We start from the raw sequence: 22,969 nt of genomic DNA on the forward strand, positions 1-22,969 counted from the left end.
TGATTTTCCCATAGTCACATGCACAAGTGTCTAGGGGTAATATTCAAGCAAGGTCTTTGCTAACAGTGTGTGACAGAATTAGGAAGCAAACAAATGTTGACAAGTATAGCATTAGGCTGATTCTAATCAGGTAAAATTCATTGGGGACAAATGTGATGTACTTGGGTTTAAAAAAAGTTAACTTCATCAGATATGTTTTGAGAATGACTAGATAGCCATTCTTTTGAAAACAAACAGTAACTGGGTTTTTTTTTAATGGGCTGCAAGCTTAATATGAGTTACCAGTGTGTCATAGCAACTAAAACAGAATGGTATCTTGGGCTGAATTAAGAGGGTCAAAGCTTTCAGGAATCTAGAGTTAATAAACTTTGGACTATATTTGGAATATTATTTTCAATTTTGGGCATCATGGTTTAAGCTGTACATTGATAAGCTAAAGAGTGTACAGAGGATACATAAATTAAAGTTGTTCTTTCCTTTCCTTCCTCCTGTTCCCAATCCAAACCAATATAGCTAAAGAGAAAAAGTTAACTAGGAAAATTGTTTTGCTTTAAGTTTTCCTAAAAATCTTATTTCCAAGATATATAAAGAATGGATTCAAATTTATAAGACTAAGAGCCATTTCACAATTTGTAATTAGTCCAGGATATGAACATGCAGTTTTCAAAAGGAGAGTTCCAGGCTGGTAACAGCCATATTAAAAAAAAATGCTCTAAATCACTAATAATCTGAAAAATGCAAATTATAGTAACTCTGAGGTTTCATCTTACACCCAGCTTGGCAAAAATGAAAAATGTTGCAGGGCAGCAGGAAAATAGGCATACTAATAGGTTGGTACAGTTATGAATTGCTTCAGACAGTTTTGAAAGCAGTTTGTAACTCTGCCCCAAAAGTTACTCTTTGACTAAATGATAACCATCTTTGGACTATGCCAACAGAGGGGTCAAAGAAAGAGGAAAAGAACTTGTATTGTTTAAAAAAAAAAAAAAAGTGGCACGATAGATGGAGCATTGGACCTGGAGTTGGGAAGATCTGAGTTCAAATGTGGCAAGTCAGTTAATCACTGCCTCAGTTTCCTCACTTATTAATTGGGATGATAACAACACCACTTAGCTATCAGGATTATTGTGAGGATATTTGTAAAGCGCTTGGCAGAGGGCCAGGCACATAGTAGGTACTTAAAATGTTTGTTTCCTTCCTTCCTTTCCTTCTTTTGTGATGGCAAAAACCTGGAAGGTGAGTATCTATCAACTGAGGAATTGCTGAAAAGATTGTAGTATATTAATATAATGGAATGCTATATGCAGTTAGAAATGATAAAGGGAAAAAAGAAACCTGGGAAGGCTTATATGAACTGATGCAATGAAGTGAGCTGAACAACATTATGAAGACAGATAAATGTACAAGACTTAAGAATTCTAAATCAATGCAGTGAACAAGAGTGATTCCTGAGTACAAATGTTGATGCATGTTAATTAGTGCTTTGCAAGACACCTGGCCCATGGCCGATATGAAATTATTGCTTGTTGACTTGATTTGACTTGACTGCTCACCTTCTGTCAGAGAAGTGGTAGACTCAATCAGAAGATGAGATATACAATTTTTTGTTGTTGTTTTGGACATGGTGAGTGAAGGATTTTTTTTTTTTTAATTGCATATTTGTTATAAATGTCCTCCTTATCTCCCCCTCTTCCTTTCCCCCATTTTGGGAGGTAGAATTAGAAAGGAGATAAAATAGATATTTGTTGATTGGAAAGAGCAAAATAACTCAAGAGTAAAATTAAAATGAAAATAAATCAATCATTGACATTAAGAAAAATGTTTCCAAAGGCTAGTGAAGGACCTTGAATCCTTGAATCATGTTAAGTGAGGATCTACTGAAGGAATTTTGAATATTCAGCCTAGAGAAGAAAAGACTTAGAGATATGTAAGAGCTATGTTGAAATAATGGAAGGGTCCCTCAGTGAAAGAGGGATTAGATCTGCCTTGTTTGGCTCCAAGGGGCAGTCCTACATTCAGTGGGCAGAAGCTGCTAAAAGGCCAGTTTAGGTTTGATATCTGGAAAAGCTTCTTAGTCCTTAGAGCTGACCCAAGTAGAAGAGGATTCCCTGGAGAGATGGTGGGTCCCCTCTCCATGGAGATCTTCACATAGAGGCTGGATGACTAAGTGCTTCTGGGTTCTTGATCTTGAGCATTCCTTTGATGGTTGGTGTGGCTGAACAGCCACTGAGATCTCTTTTCACTCTTAACTTCTGTGATTCTCTGGATATCGAATCATTTCTAGCTCTTCAGCTCATGACTCACTGTGGTCCATAGATCTTCCTTTTGTACCTTGTACCTCCTGTGTCTGCCTTATCCTTCTTTCAGCTTTTCTCAGGCAGGTATATTTCTAAATTCTTTTTGTAACAGGAAGATCTTGCAGTGTCTTATTTCGTCTCTTCACCTTTCTCTTGTTCTTACCTTGAAGATTTACTGAGCCATTAAATTGATCTTGACTACATTAAGCCATCTTATAGTACTAGAGTTTTTAGAGAGGATATTTATTTTTCCAGTAATGAATTTCTAACCTATGACTTTACTGAAGATGAATCTTAGCTTAGGTTAAAACTCTACTCTCATTAATAGAATTCTTTTTATCTCAGGAAGAGAACAGTTTAAATGGAAAGAGAAGATATAACTTGATGGGAAGGATATAATTATTACAAATAGCTAGACGTTTATGTCTATAAATTTGTTTTACATTATATAAAGCAAACACTATATAGGGACCATATTCTAAAGGAAATCTCTTTCTTTTTGCCTAATTGTGAATTTTTATCTTCTTTTATCCTTTTGGTTTTTATTTCTTTCCACTTTTATAATACATTTGGAAGTTATTTAAAATCAGTCGGATTTTTACTTTAGAAATTATGTAGCTATATATATATAAAGCAGGGTAGAAAACCTCCGACTTGATAAAAAAAAAAAACCCTAAACTATTCATATTTCTTAAAAACAAATAGATTTTTACATACTAAAGTGAAGATTTCTCTGGAGGAAACTTAGAAGTATTAAATAATTTTCAGATGTTGCCCATTTTATATTTTTCATCTTTCCTTCTTATTTTCCCAATACACTTGAATATATATATGAATGCCCTTTTGACTTTCTTTGGCCAAATGAAGTCCCTAATTTTGGTTTCCCTTTTCATTCAAATCCCCCTTTCCCCTCTCCCTCCCACCTTCTAGGAATCATTTTCCCTGGAGAGCCACGAATGAAACTTGAGTGTTGTTGTAATTTGGGGATTTTGTACAGGCAGATTTTTGTCTATGAGCAGAAAAGACTGCTGCTCCTCTCTGCTGGTAGCTTAAATACAGATTGGTCATTCTAGAAAATAAGGAGTTAAAAAAGTCTGGGCTGTGAAAGGCTTTGGCAACCAGAGGGAGCTAGCAAGCCCCAGCAGTGACTCATTCTGCTTGTGTCAGTCAGAGAAGCATCAGCATCTGTCATGGACGCAGGCAGGTAGGGTTAAGCCCAGAGCATGCACGGAGTGAGTAGCAGGAAGCCTGCAGTGCAGGGGCTGTGCTGTCTGTTCCCGGGTCCTCCTCACTTGCCAGCCCTTCAGCGACAGGAGCTCCATGCCGGATCCATGGTAACGGCTCCAGCACACTGCACTCCGTGACTGTGGCTTGGAGCCTTGAGCTCGATTCTGGCTCCTGATGCAAGAGGGTCGGCCTCCCCAAGCAAGGAAGCTCAGCATGTTTGCCAGAAGTGGAAGAAATGTAGCACTTCCCTAAGGGGGCACATGATATAAGGAGGTAGGAATGCTACTGCAGATTCTGTTTATTCTTTTCATGTATGTAGCCTCATCCTCAGTGGTTAAGGGTACTGTACATCACTGAGGGAACTTCATTCATCTAGTTCATTAAACTGCAGTGAATTTGGGGGAGAGGGGCGAGGAGAAAAGATAAGGTGAGAATAAACAAATATTTCATAACGTCTCCAGTTTATGCATTTGTGTAATTATGAGCCAGACTGCAGTGCTGTCCCATGAAGAGTTGCAAATCCTAAAGGACCTGAGAGTAAACCCTCTTCCCCTTTTCTTTCTATTATAGTTACCTAGTAAGATTTAATGGTTGCAGCTCCTTAAATCTTTTAGAAAAAGACCAGTTTTCAGTGGCAATAAAATCTGATCTCTTGGACAGGTCAGGAATAGGTTTAGACCATCCCTTATGCCTGTGACAGGAGCAGATAGCAGACCTCACATTGGGATGCTGATACTTGGGAAGCTTTATAGAAATATTCTAGAAAGATTCGGAACAAGTAGCTTGCCCCAGCTCGTTCACAAGTGCCTCTGCCCTGTGGCGTTGGTGAGACTGCTACCTGGCTTAGAAGAGAATTCGGTTTAATGAGAATGGAAGATGGTCTGCAGAGTGGTAGCCATGTTGGCAGAGAAGAGGTTAATCTCTTGTTGCTGTAATCCTGTTGGAGAGCAGCAGCTCGGGTGCTTGTGTGAGTGAGATTAAAGGCAGGAGCTGCAGTGCCAGGGCAAGCTCGGAGGGAGCAGGACCCTTTGCTGGGAAAGAGTGTGATTGCATGAGACTGATTTTTTTTCCTTTTTGTTTTTCATCAGCTCCTCCCCCCTTCGTTCCCACCCTCAAGTCTGATGATGACACCTCTAATTTTGATGAACCAGAGAGAAATTCGCGGGCTTTACCTTTTCCGGGCCAGTTGAACCCTGGAGGTTTCTCCGGTGAAGATTTGCCTTTTGTGGGGTTTTCGTTCAGCAAAGCCCTGGGGATCCTTGGTAGAGCAGAGTAAGTAGAAATGGCCATTCATGGGAACTGTGTTAATGTAAAATATCAGGTTTGAGGGACAGCGAGTCGAGTGGGGGAGTCTGTTAACTAGCATGTCGTCTGCATGAAGGGGGCTGCTAGATTTCTCATGTCTCTGGCTTTGCCTCGGTGGTGGGCATGTTTAATATTTTTATGTAATTGTATTTAAGGGTGTCTGTGCCTCTTCCCCAAATGGATGCTGTGACATTGTGATTTGGTTACTCTGAGTTAGTTTCTAGACTCTGCTTTTCAGAAGAGAAGAGCTAGCCTAGGTCTTTTACTAGCAGTGAGTGCAGAACCCTGACAAGGGAAGCGCTGAGGGGAGCAGAGAGCTCCTGTTCTGTGGGGGCTGGGGTTGGTGGCTGTCTTGGATATGCTGAGGAACCCTAGGTGCTTAGCATCATTAAGCCCACTTGTTACTATTAGAGATAAAATCTGGAGGGGGAGGACCATTCAACTTGAGGGTCTGATCAAAGCCCCAAGGACACGAAGCCCACAGTCCTCTAGGTCACTGACTCGGGAAGGCAGCTTCCCCCAGCTGGTAATCTGTGAGTCTGACAGAGATCTGCGTAAAGGAGATCCACTGAAAAGAAAATGTGAATGGGGAGAGATCGGAGATTCACAGGAAAGTGGGTATCACCGCATTTCAGGGAAAAAACCAGGGCGAGAAAATGGAAGTATAGCTGTCATGGTACAAACCCCTGACCCGGTAGGTCCTTAGCTGTTGCTGGAAGAGCTAATGAGAAATGCATTAGTGCGGTGCCCAGGATTGGAGAGCTCAGAGTTCCAGCAGCAGAGGATTGATCAGAAATGCAGTAGCTTCAGCTGATTCGGTAGCTGAACATAATAATAATTCCTTTCATTATGATATATGGGCATCCTGCTTTTAGAACTACCAGTTAATTCTCAGCAAGGATTTACAGCGATAGTGTCAGTGTTACTACATAGACTTGCAGGTCTCTTACTTTTTGGCTATTAGGATAGCTTTTGATAATTAGTTGTTGCCCAATTGTGAAGTGATCAAAATTTGGTTTTCTCCCGACAGTATTCATTCTCTCTTTGCTCAGTATTATGAATATAAGTAGCCTCGATACTAATCAAAAGGGATTCGGGATTTCTCATTTTGGGTGCTATTTTGATGGTGTTCCTGAAAAGATCTTAGACTAGACTGATTTAAAAATTAGGCATTAGACATGAAAATAGGATCAATCATGGAGATTGAAGTTGAAAAAAAAAAAAAGATGTTTTTATCATTAAATTCTTGGTTTAAAATTTATGGTGAAAAATGGATATTCCGGCTTTGCTAGCTATGTTGATTCTGGACAGTTTTCCATAAAGCTGGAATGTAGATAGCTGTTGACTGTGTAGTAGGTCTGGATTAAAATGTGCGGAGAGGTATGTGGAAGCTCCATACGAGAACAGAGGAAGAGGACAGAGCAAAGGCAAGTGGCAAGAGATGGATGATGTTGGGGGTGGGGGGTGAAGCCTCAGGGTGTATGCAGTGAAGATTCCAGGTCAGAATTTATGTTTTGAAGGAGCCGTGTTGAGAATTTAGATAAGGTGGGATAGGTCAGAATTAGAGAGTAATAAGGATATTTGGTATTCTAGAACATCATGAAAGACACAAATCAGTGTAATTTTAGGTAGTTGGCAGAATTGTATGATATTTGTCTTGAGGCAGTGTGTGATTAAATGCTTTTTTTTAGGGGAAGAATGTTGTTTTTTTTCCTTATTATGAGGTTTTCCGAAATCTGATTAGAATGTCCATAGAGTAGCCTGTACTCAAACTAAGGAATACAGGAAGGGATCGTTGATAGAGAAGGGTGCCAGACAGAAAGAAATGGATGTTGTCTCGGTGCTAGGAAAGACTTAGAACTTAAGAAATACTTGTTTTGATTTGGTGATTCTCCTTTCATGGAGGGTTTTTACTGGATATGGTATTTGAAGGTACATTCTTTAATCTCATGGCAATTAGAAGCATATTTAGCTTTTTTTGAGCATGAAACAATGTGCCCCTGCAAATGTTTTAGAAAAATGAATTCCATATAGTTTCTTATTTTTGAATATCTGTAATTTTTAACTAGAAGGTGGAATTGCAGGTTTTTCCTTTATGTCTTCTTTCTTAACAAGAAAAAAAAAATACATTTTTGTTAGGAATGTCTAAACCAAGACAGCTTTTTACCTGTATAATCCCTTCTACTCTTCCACTGGAGGCTCCTTCTAGTGTGTTCCACAGGGTCCATGTCACAGGACCATCCCATCTGTGGTAAACCATCTTCTAAGTGATCCTTATGAAAGGGGTTCAGATTCCTAAGGCAAATAGTCAGTTCTACTCTTTTGGAAAGATTTATGGTGAGATTTCAGTGTAGTTCATTGGCTAAGTTATTTAATAACAAACACATTATTTTGAAACATAGTTAAGAAATTCAGATCTGAAGAGTTAGCTTAATTTTTGAAAAAGGATTTCTTGTGAGTATAGCTTTTATCACCAATTAATCCGGTCTTTTTCAAGTTTTCTTTTCCCCTCTTCTATTTTTAGTGTCACAAGTTCTTATTTACAAGAACTGATTACCTTTGTTGTTACTCATTTCTTCACACCACTGAGGAAATTATATATGCTTTTGTGATGTGCTGCGTAAATTGACCCCTGGATTTATTAATGGCTAATTGAATGAAATATTCTGAGATGATGCTGAATGAATAATAAACTTTCATGCAGAATTCTGTCCAAGATTGAATAGTTTTAAGTTTCTCTTGTTTTGACAGGGATCATAATAGTGATGCTGGAATATATTTTTACATATATTTTTGTATATGTTAATATATAAATATATATATATATACCCTTTCCCAAACAGTTGAGAGCTTATTTCTTCATATTGGGAGCTATCATTAATTTTTATTTCTTCTATTTAGGCTTTTGCATATAAAAAGTAATCGCAATAGCTGGTGTTTACATAGTGCTTTGTGTACATTATTGCATTTGTTCTTTACTATAACCCTGTGAGATAGGAGCAAATATATTTCCGACATATAGATGAGGAAACTGAAATTCCCAGATCTTGTCAGTTAACAAGCATTTATTATGTGCTTACTTAAGTGCCAGACACAATCTTAAGCACAATATAGAGATATAAAGTTGGCAGAAATACAATCCCAGGTCTCAAGAAGCTCACAAGCTAATTAGGTATATACAAGCAATAGATAATGTAAATGGAAAATAACTTCAGAGGGACGACATTTGCCCATGGCTGCATGGCAGATCAGATGAGGGTTTTGAACAAGGTCTTCTTGACTTTGGGTATGGTACTCTATTTGAAATAAGAAAAAAGAATAGCAAATGATGGGGAGAGAGTTCACAGGATCAGAAATGTTGCCATTTTGGGTAGGCTCATGGAGCCGAACCTAGATAAGAGATCTTAAATTATGAAGGATTCCTAGGACCTGAGGTGAGGAGGGAGGGCACTTCAGGTATAGGGGACGACCTGTGCAAAGGCATCAAGAGGAGGAGAGAATCTGGGGAGCAGGCAGAAGAAGGCCACTTTGGCTGGACTGAAGGGGCATAAAGTTGGGAAAGGTCATTTGGGGCCATTTTGTAAAGGGATTGCCAAATAGAGTGTTTGTATTTGGTTCTGACTTAATTGGGCACTACTGGAGTTTACTGAGTAGGGACCTGTGTTGTAAGAGCCAGCTTTGTGGTGGATGGGTAGCAGAGGGGAGGGACTTCAAGTGGGGAGACAAAGTAAAAGGCCACTGAGTGGGCCAGCCTCAGGGTGGAAAGTAGAATTGATGGGATTTCACCTTTTAATCCATATGTGGGTTGAGGAAGAGCAAATTAAGATGATGCTGAGATTTCAAACTAGTATGAATGGAGGGTGGTGGTCTCCTTGAATGAAGGAAATCTGGAGGAGTGGGCTTTCCATTCTTTTGGAAATGTTGACTTTGAAGAGCTTGTAGGACATTCATTTTGAAATTTCCAATCAACATGAGTGATGGGACAGTAGCTCAGGAGAGAAACTAGGACTGGATATATAGATCTGGGAATCAGTGCCTACCCACGACAGATAATTGAACCCCTGGCAACTAGTGAGAGTCTTTATCTCCATATTTTATCATTCATTAAGATTTGAATTCTGTTTAGGCTTCTGTCTATAAAGAATAATAATCTGCATTTATAGGGAGTTTTAAAGAAAGCAGTGTCACAGAACCCAGAGAAGAGAGATTATACAAAAGAGTTATGGTTAACAGTGTCTGATACTTCGGAGAGATCAAGAAGGACAAGGATTGAGAAGAAGCCATTAAATTTAGCAACTAAGAGTTACTAATTCTGGAGAGAGCAGTTTCAGTGAGTGATGAGGTCGTTGAGAAGTTGAGAAGTAAAGTGACTTGGCCCAAAGTCATGCAGCTCGTTAGGAGCACATCTGGAACTCAGCATGGAATCCCCCAGTCCCTAGCTCTCTAATTCAGCAGTCTTTCCACATGTCAGCAAAATACATTTTCTTGTCCTCGAACCTAAATGAGAAAAAGGGATGATCATCTAATTGAAGGACAGGCTAAGACAGATTTTTACTTACTGTATGTGTTTACCATAAAGCAAGTCCAGGAAACCTGGAACATTTAAATGTTGGTGCCAAGGAATCCTCTTTTACTTGGGGCTGATAACTAGTGTGGTTAGCCTTTTCCCTCTTGGCAGCGGTTTCCCCCACAGTCCTGTGAAGTCGGACAGTGCAAGAATAGGTTCGCAGGATCTGGGGTCAGAAGAGACCTTGGAGACCTCCTTTTTCAGATGAGGAAACAGCCCTAGTGCTCCAGACCCTTGCTCAGTGTCCTGTAGCTTGTAGATACCGGAGCCAGGATTGTATTCCAAAATGAAAATGGAGAATCCTCAAGCCTTCAGAAGCTGCCCCAACACCATTGAGCCAGTCAATGGGAAATGGGCACTGGCGTGGATGCGGCTTTCGGAGCAGTCTGGTATTCCTAGTCAGACAGCATGGTAAAACCAGGGCCCACCTTCCAAGATTTCAGAAAGCTGATGAGGTTCTTTGTGCTGCTCTTAGGGAGATGAGTAGAACCCAGTCCCTGCCCTGAAGGAATTTATAGGCTAGGACTGGAACATCAGATGGACTCAGAAAACCATAACTATAACCCTAATAATAACGAGAGTGAGGATGATGGCAGTGCACGTTTCTACAGAACTTCCAGGTTTTCTATGAGAAATCTACTATAGGATCGTATTAGCTGATGCATGGAGGCCTGAAGAGATTGACTAGGCTCACCCAGGAACTGCCCCAGTAGGATTTGAACCCAAGTTCTGCTTTGCTCCAAGCAATGATACTGATTAGAATGTTGGAAAAAGGTTACTTCTAGCACATTCCCAAGAGGAAGGGAGGAATCAGAGTGAAGAAGAAAGAGTTCATCCTAGGGCTACAAGGAGGCAGTCACCAGACTGATTTCTGGCAGAGAAAGGGAAGAATGATTAGACCCAGCAGTGGCCTAGGCATGCGGGAGAACCTCGAGCCCTGTTACTTGACATAGTGGAAGAACCACGGTGGGGATTGGAGAAAGATGAAGCTGGGGTGGAGGGAAGACAAGCGTTGGTGGGAAGGGCTAAATTTTCGACAGATTTAGCTTTTTCTACTGGACAAGTAGAAACCTCTCTTTATTTTCCTCAGGTCTCAGCCAGGGGCTCTTTTTCCTGCCTTTGAAAACTTTCCTCTTAAGGCTTCTCCTGCTTGCATGATGGCAGCTCTCATCTCTTTGCTGATTACTCTAATCTGCCTTTATTCAAATCTATTTTTGTATTTTTAGCTGCCTCTCAGTCATCTATGACTGGGACATTATGATACTTTTTTTTTCCCCCCAGACTTCAATGGTAGAACTAAGCCTTTCCCATTGGTGACCTATTTCCCTTTTACTGTTATTTTTGAAGTCTTGGGGGAAATCTTGTTTTCCTTTTTTTATATCTTTTTTTAATATTTTTTCATTTTCATTTTATTTTACATTATTTTATATCTAAACAGCACATAGTATATATTCTATTCTTCCTCTTCATTGGTAAATATCTGATTTTTATGTTAACTACAAAGTTAGTACATCAAATCAACATGGATTAATCCCCAATTATGTGTTGTGTGCTGGGCTGTATTAGGTCTCCCTCTTGGGGAACTCAGCCTCGTCAGAAGAAAACCCACAAACAAGCGGGTAGAATAAGTTATATAGAGAATTAAGTGGAGCTAATCAGTGGAGGAAAGGTTCTTATGTTAGCCAGAGTTTCATGCATGCAGGCAGTGGGAGTTTATCTGGGACTTGAATCCAGGAGACAGAAATGAGGAGCAAGAATATTCCAAGCATAGGAGTGTGCCAGTGACCATGCCCAGAGTAGGAGAGAGAGGATGTTGCTTGAGGAAGAGCAACAAGGTCAGTGTGATCGGACTGAAGTCTTTTTGGTAAGGTGAAAGGTGGATGAAGCCTGGCCAGGTCACAAAGGGCTTTAAAAACCAAACAGGATTTTATATTTGGTCTTGGGGACACTGTGGAGGGAGGACCTAGTCAGACCTGTGCTTTATTAAGATCCATTTGATGACTTAGTGGAAGATAAATTGGTATGTAGGGAGTCGTGAGGCGCAGAGACCAACTGGCAGGCTATTACAATAGTCCAAAGGTGAGGTAGTGTCAGAGGAGAGAGGGGATAATGGAGAGATACCGTGAAGGTAGAAATGACAGGACTTGTCCAAAGCAAAACGAAAAACTCCAAATCTCCAAATAAGCACATCCTCTTCCTTTTACTTTTACTCCATTCAGTTTCTTGTGCAGCCTCATTTTTGGGGTAACTGTTTCACTCCTCCCGAAGATTAACGTCAAAATCATCTTGCCTGTCTTGTGGAAAGATTTTAAAAGATGATTCAAAACCTATCAGTCAACAGGCTTTGATTAAGTTCCTTTATGACAGCTTTTAGAGGTAAAAATACAAAAATGAGACATAACCTGCCCTCAAGGAGCTTCTATTTTACAATCTGAAATGCATGATGGGAAGATGACAATGTAATATCTCATACATCCTGGCCAACTAACATGCACTTGTCTGTGTACTGATAAATAGACTCAGTATGCATCAGATTGAAGCATTAGTGGAATATTATCAAGAAAAGTGGAAAATCTGAAGTTTTAGTTGCAAATTAGAAAAAAGAAGAAAATATACTTATAGGAGGTATCAAATACTTTCAGATCAGTGAGAGCAATTAACAAATCATTGTAAAGTAGATTATATAATAGTCCTATCACTTCAAGTTAACTAATTCAGAAGTAAAGGGTTTTTTTGGTTAGCCGTATGTTTATGGAATTTGAGAAGTCAGGCAGTGCCATCAATATACATTGCTATAATAGATGCTTCCTAAAATTAATGCACAATAATTCTTGTCCTCATAATTCTTGTATCCTAGTGACTGTTCAAGGCTTGCAGTGTAAATATTTGCTAGCCCATTAGCTTGGACTTATGAATCAATACAAATTTGCACGGCTGCCTTAGATTCTTTAAGAAGTCCAAAATTGACAAGTAGCACTATGTGTTCCTATATTCTGAGCCAGGTTGGCATTCATCTTTCCCTCCCATAAGTGTAATTTTTCATCCCTTACTTATATTTTATTTGTGTCTTTTTTGTTCTTTTGGAAAACAGATTTTGAACAAATAGATCGAGACTGAGACTTATTTTTTGGACAGTTCCTGCTGTGTACCCACTTTAAATAGTCTTTGATTGATATTAAATGTTTAGGTGCTGTACATAAAACATCCTTCTCATAGTGAACAGGTTTTAATTGAATTTTACTGATATTATAACAGCATCTGGCTTCTTTAGGGAGTCAAATTCTTTCTGCCTTTCTCTCTCAGCATTCGGTTGCCTTTGCCAGATAGTATATCTTATGTCTTCTACTCATGCTATTCTAATGCAGAATGTACAGCTCCATTTGAGGAAGTAGGTAGATTCACACCATTTCCAATTCATTTTCTACTCTGAAGGGAGCTAGCTCAACAGAATCTGAACCAGCCACTTCCATAATGAACTAGGATTTTCAAATAGAAAGCTTGCTCTAACTTTCCTTGTGGGAAAAGAGAAGGGCCAGATTATAGGAAAGGGGAGATTCAGAGTCCTCAGTGGAATGGAGTTCAAAAGTTACACTTACCTTCCTATAGCGTAACAGACCCACTGTGAGAAGTCAGGATGTGTTCATTGACATCTTAATAGCGACTTAGCTGAATTTCTTAGTTTTTGGTAGTAAGTAAGCTCCAAACGCCAGAGTGGGCTCCCCTCGGTTCCAGAATTTGCCCTGTTCAATATCACCTCCTCTAGGTCAAGGTCGTCCCAGGCACAAAAAGTGCTTGGCGCATTACTGTGTACAAACAAAATCTAACTGGCAGCCTTGGGCATGGGTAAAGATGCAGAGTGGGAATTATATGAGTAGCTAAACTCTGATTAATGTGTATCTTTTTTGAATAAATGATTTGGACCAAATATTAATCATTGTACAAAGAATTGACAATGCAAATGAAGCCTGCTATAATGCTTTTTCAAATTAAAGTCAGATACTCCTGTAAACCTTTTAGGAAAGCAGAATTTGGTATTTCAAAATACCTGTGATGGACATTGTTTATTTTTAAATGGGCTTTTAGAGCTGGTTCATAAATCCCAGAATGTTATATCTTAAAAGCCAGCATATTTTTGGAAACAGAATGCTGATGAGTTTTTTGCACCATATTACAGATTGCAGTTGCATGTATTTTTAGAGTCTGTGGGATACAATTAAGGTAGAGCCTTTGGCATATTTAATTTTGATTCCCTGGTTTTATTCTTAAATAGCCATTCTTGGTCTTCTTAGTGCTTCCAACTATGGTATTATTTTTGAAAGTTTTTCTCAGCTATGGAGCTCTCTCTCTCTCTCTATGGGAATAAACTAGTGCCTTGATTAAGGTAATTTTCTTAAGCATTATTAGACTAGTGATTAGAGTGAATATTCTGTGTGTGTGTACGTGTGCACGTGTATATGTGTGTATATGTGTGTGTATACACACACACACAAATACATATTCTATTCTCCTGTATGAAGCATTCTCTTAAATAATTTATTAAGGAATTTTGTGAAATACTATGCATTTTATTTATAAGTACTTGGTTGAAAAGGCTACATTTTATCATATTTTTAACTAAGAGTCCACTTAGAAATGTTTTTAGGTCTTTTTTTTTAAAATGTGCATGCTGCAACAATACTAGCCCTCGTCCTGTTATCTAGAGGAGACACATCATAGAAAGTGTATGTTTATTAGGTAGAAATTTTTATTTAAGAGTAAATTTTTCTAGAAAATAAGGACTGAAAAAAAATCAAATTGGCTTCGTGTCTGAAGAGACAGTGCTGTTGTGTGGGTGTCTGGCTGCATGCATAGGGCTGCTCAAAGCTCATTTCTCTCCATGGGGATAACTGGCTGCATACCAAGGATTTGGCCAGGAGGAGTAGGCAAGCATTGTGGGGGCAGGTTGCATGTTCTTTTATTAGCATCTTCATTGTACTTCTGAATCTCACCCAGTACTGAGCACTGACTAGGTTTTTGCTGTTGAACTCTGATCCTGTGTTGTTAATTCTTTCACTGTCCCCTTGAGCCACTCAGTATTTCAGGCGGTAGTTGTTTGTTTTTATTTTTAACTGTTTTAGCTCAGATGTGGCATAGTGCTTCCATGGAATGGTGATCTTAGGAAGGAGTTAGATTTTCTTGATTCCATGGGATGACCTACAATATACTGTCTTGCTTCTTTGCTCATACCTAAATTTATCTTCAAAGAATTACTTTGGCAGGGATGACTTTTCCTTTTTTCTTATTTTAAGTTTTTTCAAAGAATATAAATCTACTTTCTCTCCCTCTTGCCTCTTTCTCCCCACCCTCATCCCACTGAAAAAAAAAGACAGATATGTATAGTGAAGCAAAACAAATTCCCGTATTGGCCATGTCAAAAACAAACAAGTCTCAGTTTCCAAGCTGAGTCCATCAGCTCTCTGCCAGGGTAGCATGCAGGGGTGTGCTGGTGAATGTTTAACATTTAACAAAAGCAGCATGTTTATACTTTTAGCTTTAATCTGCATCGTTAACAATTTCTTTATTACTTTATTCAGTTTGATCACCAATTTCTGAAGTAAATGCTCTCACCGACAATTTAACACTTGACTCTTGGGAGCTGATTCAAGCTGGTTCCCACCCAGGCTGGAAGTTTGCTTTATCTTCACTTCTCTGGGATTGTGGGTGCTCATTGTGTTGATCTGAATTTTTAAAGTTTTTCCAAGTAGTTTGTCTTTGCAGTGTGGTGTTAGTCACACCACTAGGCATCAGTTGAAACTTTGAAAAGTACAATCCCATTTCTTTCTATCAGATATTATGATTTGTTCCTTTTTCTGTAGCTGATGAACACTGGGGGTGACTTTCTTTTGTTTGCAGAGTTACTTTTGCAAGGCTTCTCTTTTAACAAGTTAGACCTTTGTCTAATTGGGACTTTCTTAGGGGCTTCCCCTGTGGTCCCACTATTTTTCCTTCAGCAGCCATTTGCTGTGTCACTTAGAATGGATCTAAAATTGTAGTTTTAGTTTTATGTTCCATCTTTTGAAGAAGAAAATAATCATTAAGATAAATCAAGGGTTTGTTCAATAGCTCTACTCTTGTCATTATATATATATGTATGTATATATATATATGTATGTATGTATGTATATATGTATATATATACATATGTATATATATGTATGTATGTATATATGTATGTATGTATATATCTAGCTAACATTCAGTCAGTTAGTCACTAAGCATTTATTAAATTCCTGTTATATTGGTACTGTGCTAAGTTCTGGGACACAAAGAAGGTCAAAGGACAGGCTTTGTTCTTCAGGCTAGACAACATGGGAGCCACTCTAATCATCTATAGACAGGATATATTGGAGCTAATCAGCAGAGAAGACATTAGCATTAAGGGGATCCCCAAAAGCTTCCTCTCACAGGTAAGGATTAGCTGGGGCTGGAAGGAAGCCAGGGAAGCCTGGAGGTAGAGATGAGGAGGCATCCTGTAGGCCTGGGGGACAGAACAGGGCAAGGGACCAGAAACAGGAGACGTCTGTAATTGACATTTCCCATCACTACCACATCATGTTGGATTTATTCATCAAACTCTTCGTCCATTTTTTCCTTTTGCTAAAGTAAGTGGTCTGTAGTAGTCTCACGGCCGTTTCTAGTTTACCCTATTTATTACTTTTACTTCATATACTTGTGTTCTGTCCTTCTGACTGAGCCTCCTTTTCAGTGACAGGCATGGCTTTAATTTAGAAGAGTTTCTTTATCCCCTTATCACTTGTAACTTGGACTTTTTCTTTCACCGAATGTAGACAAATCGTTCAAGCTTTTGTTGTATTACCCTGAAGCAAAAGAGCCCAAACTCCCATCAAGGTTTTGATTTTGTACAGTTTAGCTTGTGTTGGTAATTGATATTAGGAACTGAGTTAATAATTCTGTCAGATGGTTGTACAGTCAAACTGTACCATGGAATAGGGGCAAAGATAGAGAAATGTACGTTGTTTCCTGGTCTATGACTTGAATTCTAAGTGACATCAAAATAAAGCAAATATGAGCTGTTGGTGTGTGTGTGTGTGTGTGTGTGTGTTGTGTGTGTGTGTAAAATAGTTTGATGCCCAGTTATATAATTAATGAAAATTGTAGAGAAACAAGATAAGAAAATTTTCAGAAAACCTGAGGGACAGAGAAGAAGTTTCAGCTGTAGCGTAGTAGCAAGAATACTTCTATATTGGGGCAGAGACCTGAACTTGGATCTCAACTTTGACATTAACTTGAAAAACCTGAGAAAATCACTTAATCTTCTGAACTTCACTTATGAAATCTTGCACTGCTAACATCATGAGGACTGGGATGAAATTGCTTTAAAGTTTTATTTAAATGTGAATTATTGTTATCAACATTTCTGTGATTTTGGACAAGTTATTTGCTAGTCTTTCCTTCTGTATCTAATAAGGTGATTAGGAAAATGACCTCCAAGGTTCCTTCCAAGTTCAGATTTTATGATTGCTGTGAGTGAAAAGAAATTCAGTATAGGCTGGCTCTCTTAGGACAAAGTCTAATAACATTAAAATTTTAGTTGCCATGATCTGTTTTAATATACTCCTTTTGCAAATTAATGTATCTTTCTAGATACTGCATTGCAGGTATCTTATTATAGGTTGGTTTTTTTTTTTCAACTTATTGATTATTAGCCTAACAACATAAGCTAGTTGGGCAAATTCTCTTGAAATTTCTCAGGGTACTGTAGCTAAATTAGAGTTTGGGATTCCTTGTCAAAGCCAACAATCAATAGGCATTTATTATGCACCTTCTGTATGCTTGGTGAATTGTAGTGGGCTCTGGGGGAGAGAATCAAAAGCAAAACAGAGTGCATTTAAGGAGTTGATACTTAATGGGGTATACAAAGGGCTTGGGGAAATCAGTCAGCAGCAGAGCAGGGAAGGGATCAAAAAGTTCTTTTGGAAAGAAGTAAGGCAGTGAGTGAGTCTTTGCAGAACCCAGGATCTGCCAAGGAGAACATTCCAGTCTTGGCAGAGTCATCTGTGCAAAAGAAATGGGACAGTATGGCAGGGATGTCATATTGAGCAAGAAGACTAGAACTGCGGCGAGGGGCTGCCACACTGAAGAGTCATACTGGATTCTGGAAGGAAGAGAGAGCCATTGATGTTCCTGAGTAGGGCAGTGCCATGGTCAGACTTGGGCTTCCAGGGAAACCCCATGGCCAGCTGAGTGGGAGATGGAGAGGCTTGGAGTGGGAACTCCAGTTAGAATGATCTGCCATTGCGATACAGGAGCCAAATGCCAGTGGCTGCTGGAGGTCTAACTCCCACTCTCCTCTTCCCGCTTGTCTCCAATTATTTCATTTCCAATCCACAAGAAACATCTACGTTAGTAAAGACTGCTTTGCAACTCCTTCAAGTTTATGATTCACAGCTGTGGAAGCTCTCGGAGAATTGACCTGCCCTTTCACTTAGGCCTGGTCCTTAACAGTTTGCAGTAATCAAAGTGAGAGGTGATGAGGTGTAAACTGACGTGTGTGTGTTTGTGTGTGTGTGTGTGTGTGTGTGTGTGTGTGTGTGTGTGTGTGTGTGTGTGTGTGTGTGTGTGTGTAAACTATTATTTTATAGAGATGATAGTTGTTTAATTTAGTATAAGTTCTTTATCTGTCATGGAAACCTAAGACAGGTGAGAGTATCCAGGAGGGAACAAGTGGCAGTAGGGATAGACATTGCAGAGAACAAGAGTTTGGATTAAGAAGCAATCATTAGATTTCACAATTAAGAGAGTATTGATTATTTTGGAGAGAAGCAATTTTATTTGAGGATTGATGTTGGAAGTTAGATTTTGAAGGTTTAGAAGAGAGTGAGAGGAGAAGGAGTAGAGGCATTTAGTGTAGATGGCTATTTCATGGCATTTGGTTCAAGGAAAATGATTGCTACAGAGGACCATTGGATTTAGTGGAGGATTTTTTTTTGATGATAAGAGAGATTGGAGTGTGTTTTTTTTGAGAACAGGTAAGGAACCAGTAGATGGGAGAGATTGAAGATTAGAGAAAGAGATAATAGTGGAAGTAATGTGCTGGAGAAGATGGGAGGAGATTGGGTTAAAGATGTGTGTAGAAGGCCTTGATGAGAAGGTCCGCCTTGTTATCAGTGTGCTCAGAAGCATGATCTGTCAATGCCAAATAGAAACAAATACCATGCAATACTTCTACCGTGAGTTTGAAATTATTCCAGGACCCTGAGCTGGGGGAAGCTTTCTGCCATATAACAGATGGACAAGATTACTTTTTCCTTTACTGTCCATGCTATTGTCTTTTCATCCTATTGATGTTTCTGGGATTATTTCCACAAGCTGTTTGTATTCACAACATTTTTGCAATAGCTTTTTTTAGTTGTGCTTTTTATTTATTCATTTCTTTTTAAGATTTATTTAGCACCTTTTTTTTTTCTCCTCTGAAGAGCTCTTAATGACTGTACTTAGAACTTCCAAACAGTGAACATTTGTCAAGCACCAAAATAGCAAAATGGAGGATGTATCCTTTGGATGAGTAGGAGGGTCTGGACGGCCATGTATAATTAATCAATCAGTCAACAAGCATTTATTAAACACCTTCTATGTGCCAGGCACAGTGCATTGGGGTATAAAATACAAAGAATAAAACAGTCCCTATTCCCTATAACCTTTTATATTCTGTTAGGTGAGAGAGTGTGTGTGTATGTTTGTGAGTGTATGTATGTGTACACAATATACACATGCCCAGTATATTGGAGTTAGGATAAGACAGTGCTAAAGTTGCAAGGGCATTGAATTAAAATAATCTTTGTGTAAAAGATGATGCTGAAAATGTAACTTGAAAGAGGGAGGGTCTCTGAGATCGGAGGGGGATGTATTCTAGGCAAGGAGAACAGCCCCTACAAAGAGACAAAGAAAGGAATTGAACTTTCATGTGAGGAAAAGAGAGAAGGTTTTTTCAAGTAATTTAGCCAAGAATGAGATGGGATGTAATGTAAGGAAAGCTAGTAGCAAGGAAGGGTATAGTGAAGGTTATTGAAAATAGAAGGACTTCAGTATGTTTGAAAGCAGTGAAGATGGGGGGAGAAAATTGGGGGGAAAGAATCATGGTGGAGCAGATGTGTCTCACTTAGTAGAATGGGATCCCCTGCAAGTAGGAATTGTTTGGTCCTTTGGATTTGCACCTTCTGTGTTTGGTACATTGCCCAGGACCTCGTATGGATTTGATGAAATTCATTTGATTGAGAAAGTGAGAAGCAATGGATCCAAGGCATCTATTGTGGGGTTAGCCTTGGCAAAGAGAAAGGTCACCTTATCATTAGAGACTGGAGGACAGGAAGAGAGAATGGCCTGAACTATGTGTTGGTGGCTATGTGAGTCAAGAGAGGGTTGGGTGCATTGTGGAGGCCGAGACAACCAGACCTGCTGATACATGGTGAGGGAAACTGAGGAGTCATGGGTAATCCTGAACTTAGAGCCTGAGAGAATGGAAGAATGGTAGTATCTGACAGAAAGGGATTGGAAGGGGGCGGTGTTGTAGACAGAGGGTGCTGCTCAGCTCCGGTGATGGAGACTTTTTTAGAGGGGCCTGGACAGTCTTGGAAAATGTTTGCCTTCTACAGCAATGTGTTCTTGACATTTTGTGAGGCTTGTGATTTATCCTACAATGTTTTATCATTAAATTAGTCAGGAAATAAACATTAATTATCAATGTTATTATCATCAACAATAATAATAATAACAATTAACATTTATATAGTATTATAAGGTTTGCAAAGTGTTTTAAGGACATTATCTCATTTGATCCTCATGATTCCTTGGAGATAGGTGCTATTATTATCTGTTTTATTTATTACATAACAAGTGCTAAGTGCTGGGGTTACAAAGAAAAACAAAAACAGTCCTTGTCCTCCTGGACATCCCTTTTAATGGGAGAGATGATGTCAGTATTAGGTGATAGATTTGTTTAGAAGAGATAGAAGATAATATGGGAAGAGGAGGCAACAGCAACTTGGGGCTTGGGGAAAGGAGTCAGGACTTGAACCTTGCACAAGATGGCCTTGGAGCTGAAGGGATCCAGGGGAACTCTGGAAGCTGAGGTAAAGCAGTAGAGCCACACTCTCCCCCCCAAGGCAAAGTTCCTGAAATAGGACCTGAGGACTATGTTGGAAGAACTGGACATGAACCAGGGTAGCCTAAGAGACTTCATCAAGGAGGGAACCCTTTATTAGGAGTCAGCAGACCCAGGGGTCAATGACAGTCACTCTGCCCTCATAATAATGACTTTGCCATCGACTAACTAGAACAGCTTAGGTGAGTCATGGAACATCTCTGACCCTAACTTTCCTCATCCATAAAATAGGATGAAACAAGCCTGTCCTGGTAATCTCCTGGGGTTGTTGTGAGGGTAATATGTAATGTATGTAAAGCTCTTGGTAAAATGTTAAAGAGCCGAATAATTATTAGTCTTGGGATTCACGTATTTCCTGAGGGCCAAGCGCTAGATTAGGTGCTAGGATGAATAAATGCCATGAATGAAAAATGTCTTTTCTTCAAGGAGCACATTTTTCCCTAAAGGGTGATGACCAGAGCATTTTTATTAGTAAATGCAGAATAAATAGGAAGAGAATAAACACAAAATAGTGAACTACAAAGTAGTTTAGTGGTAAAGTACTAGCGCTTGGACTCCAAAAGCTTCCTGTGTAGCTTGGAGGAAGTGATCTCAGAGATTAGGATCATTACCGTGGCTAATCAGAGTGGGAATAGAATGTTTTTCTGCAGTGGTCTTGTGTGGATCCTTTTGGCTGCTGCCTTTCCTCTGGGATAACCAGTGTTTGTGCAGTGTTCCATTTTTCAGGGTTATCTTTGATGTATATTTTAATGAATTTTTTTCTGCTAAAAATGTTTGGAGCCTGAGAACGTCCTTTAGGGATGGTCCCATTTGTGTGCACACAGGTCACAAGTAAGTGTCTTTTTTGCATGTGAGAATGGCACTAGTGCTCCATTGTGTGTAAAGCACTTTGAATGATAGCAGTATCCATCCAGGTATGTTGGCATAATCCTTGCTAAGGATTAGGATGTAGTTTGTGACAATAAAACAGAGCAGAGTGAACTGGCCTAGCTGGGGACTAAACTCAGGGCACTGATTTCATTAATACTAAATTCCAAACAAGTGAGCTAAGCAGTCACAGATGTAACACCTACACACTAAGTGTGTTGTGTAACTGACAGTGTTCTGAATGATGCTTCTGGCCCATCCTTTGTCTGTATTTATGTGGTGTTTGGCTTTGTTTAGGTCTGTTGTATCAGGTTTGGACTCTCCTGCCAAGATTAGCTCCATGGAAAAGAAACTTCTTATCAAGAGCAAAGAGCTACAAGACACTCAGGACAAGTGTCACAAGGTATTTATTTGTGCGGCTGGCCTCCCTCCTTGCTCCGGGACTCTACAGCCAGTACGTGCCGAGGGATCAGCCCGGTGCTGCTGATGTGCTGACCCAGCAGATCCGCAGAGAGCAGTGCTCCTCCTTTGCTGAAGTTGCTCCTCCATCAGTACAGAAGGAGATGAGTTCAGGCCTTGACTGTGCTGTAAATATCTTACTCTTAACCAGAGGAGGCACTGGATTTAAAACAGTCCTTTTCTCAGCCTGACCCAGATGACTGCTTCTTCCAGTTGGCCCTTCCCCCTCATCACTGACAGAGACACAGCCTAGCTGCTTTGAAGGGTCCGGAGTCTGTCTTCTTAGCCTTTAAGTCTCTGCTTATGTAACCGTGGCCACTTTATTGATTGTGCTCAACATCTCATAACAATCACTGTTCCTGCATAGAGGGAACTAACTGGAAGCTATTAAAACTCACTACTTTCTTGTGACTCTTGAGAGCAGAGATATAAATATATCCTTTCTCTGTACTGGATTTGTCCTCTAGTTCCTTACAAGGAGATGGGGGAGAATCCTCTGGTTCAAGATGGATTTGGGATAAAGTTAAAGTGACATCTGCAGAAACAGGTGAAAAATGATGGTTGTGGCTTCTTTGCTAACTGGGGTAGAGAAGTGATCGAATGTGAACAAGCGGCTTGAATGAATGGAATGACTTAGCGTTGGTGCCTGTCCTTAAGAAGAACTGTGCAAACCCAGGACCAGAGACAATGGTATTGACATCTAAACAATCTTTGTGGATTCCTTAGAGGCCATCCAATAAGGTGGTCTGTTGTAGACCGCTTGAAATTTCTCTGCGCCTAATGTATTTTGAAATTAGCCACACTTGGCCTTCTTAACCTGTCGGTGTATTTATTGCAGATGGAGCAGGAAATGACACGGTTGCACCGGAGAGTGTCTGAGGTGGAGGCCGTGCTTAGTCAAAAGGAGGTGGAGCTGAAGGCCTCTGAAACCCAGAGATCCCTCTTGGAGCAGGACCTGGCTACTTACATCACAGAATGCAGTGTGAGCCTTTCCCATAGTCCTTTTCTCTTGGAGGTAGCCATGCCCTGTTTGTCTCTCATCTTGTTCATTGATGCTATCAGTGAGGCCCGTGGTACTGAGGTCAG

General features: G+C 39.7%; 1 protein-coding gene across 1 annotated transcript in view; it reads left to right on the top strand.

The window, feature by feature from the left end:
- CIT (citron rho-interacting serine/threonine kinase) overlaps positions 1-22,969 on the top strand; it is a 158,636-nt gene that overhangs the window by 53,758 nt on the left and 81,909 nt on the right. The window contains exons 10-12 of the mRNA XM_074296515.1: positions 4,613-4,796; positions 21,722-21,827; positions 22,722-22,865. Of these exons, the coding sequence (XP_074152616.1) occupies positions 4,613-4,796; positions 21,722-21,827; positions 22,722-22,865 (434 nt within the window). The remainder of the gene's footprint in view (positions 1-4,612; positions 4,797-21,721; positions 21,828-22,721; positions 22,866-22,969) is intronic.

The sequence above is a fragment of the Sminthopsis crassicaudata genome, chromosome 1 (assembly GCF_048593235.1).
Source record: "Sminthopsis crassicaudata isolate SCR6 chromosome 1, ASM4859323v1, whole genome shotgun sequence".
Lineage (NCBI taxonomy): Eukaryota > Metazoa > Chordata > Mammalia > Dasyuromorphia > Dasyuridae > Sminthopsis > Sminthopsis crassicaudata.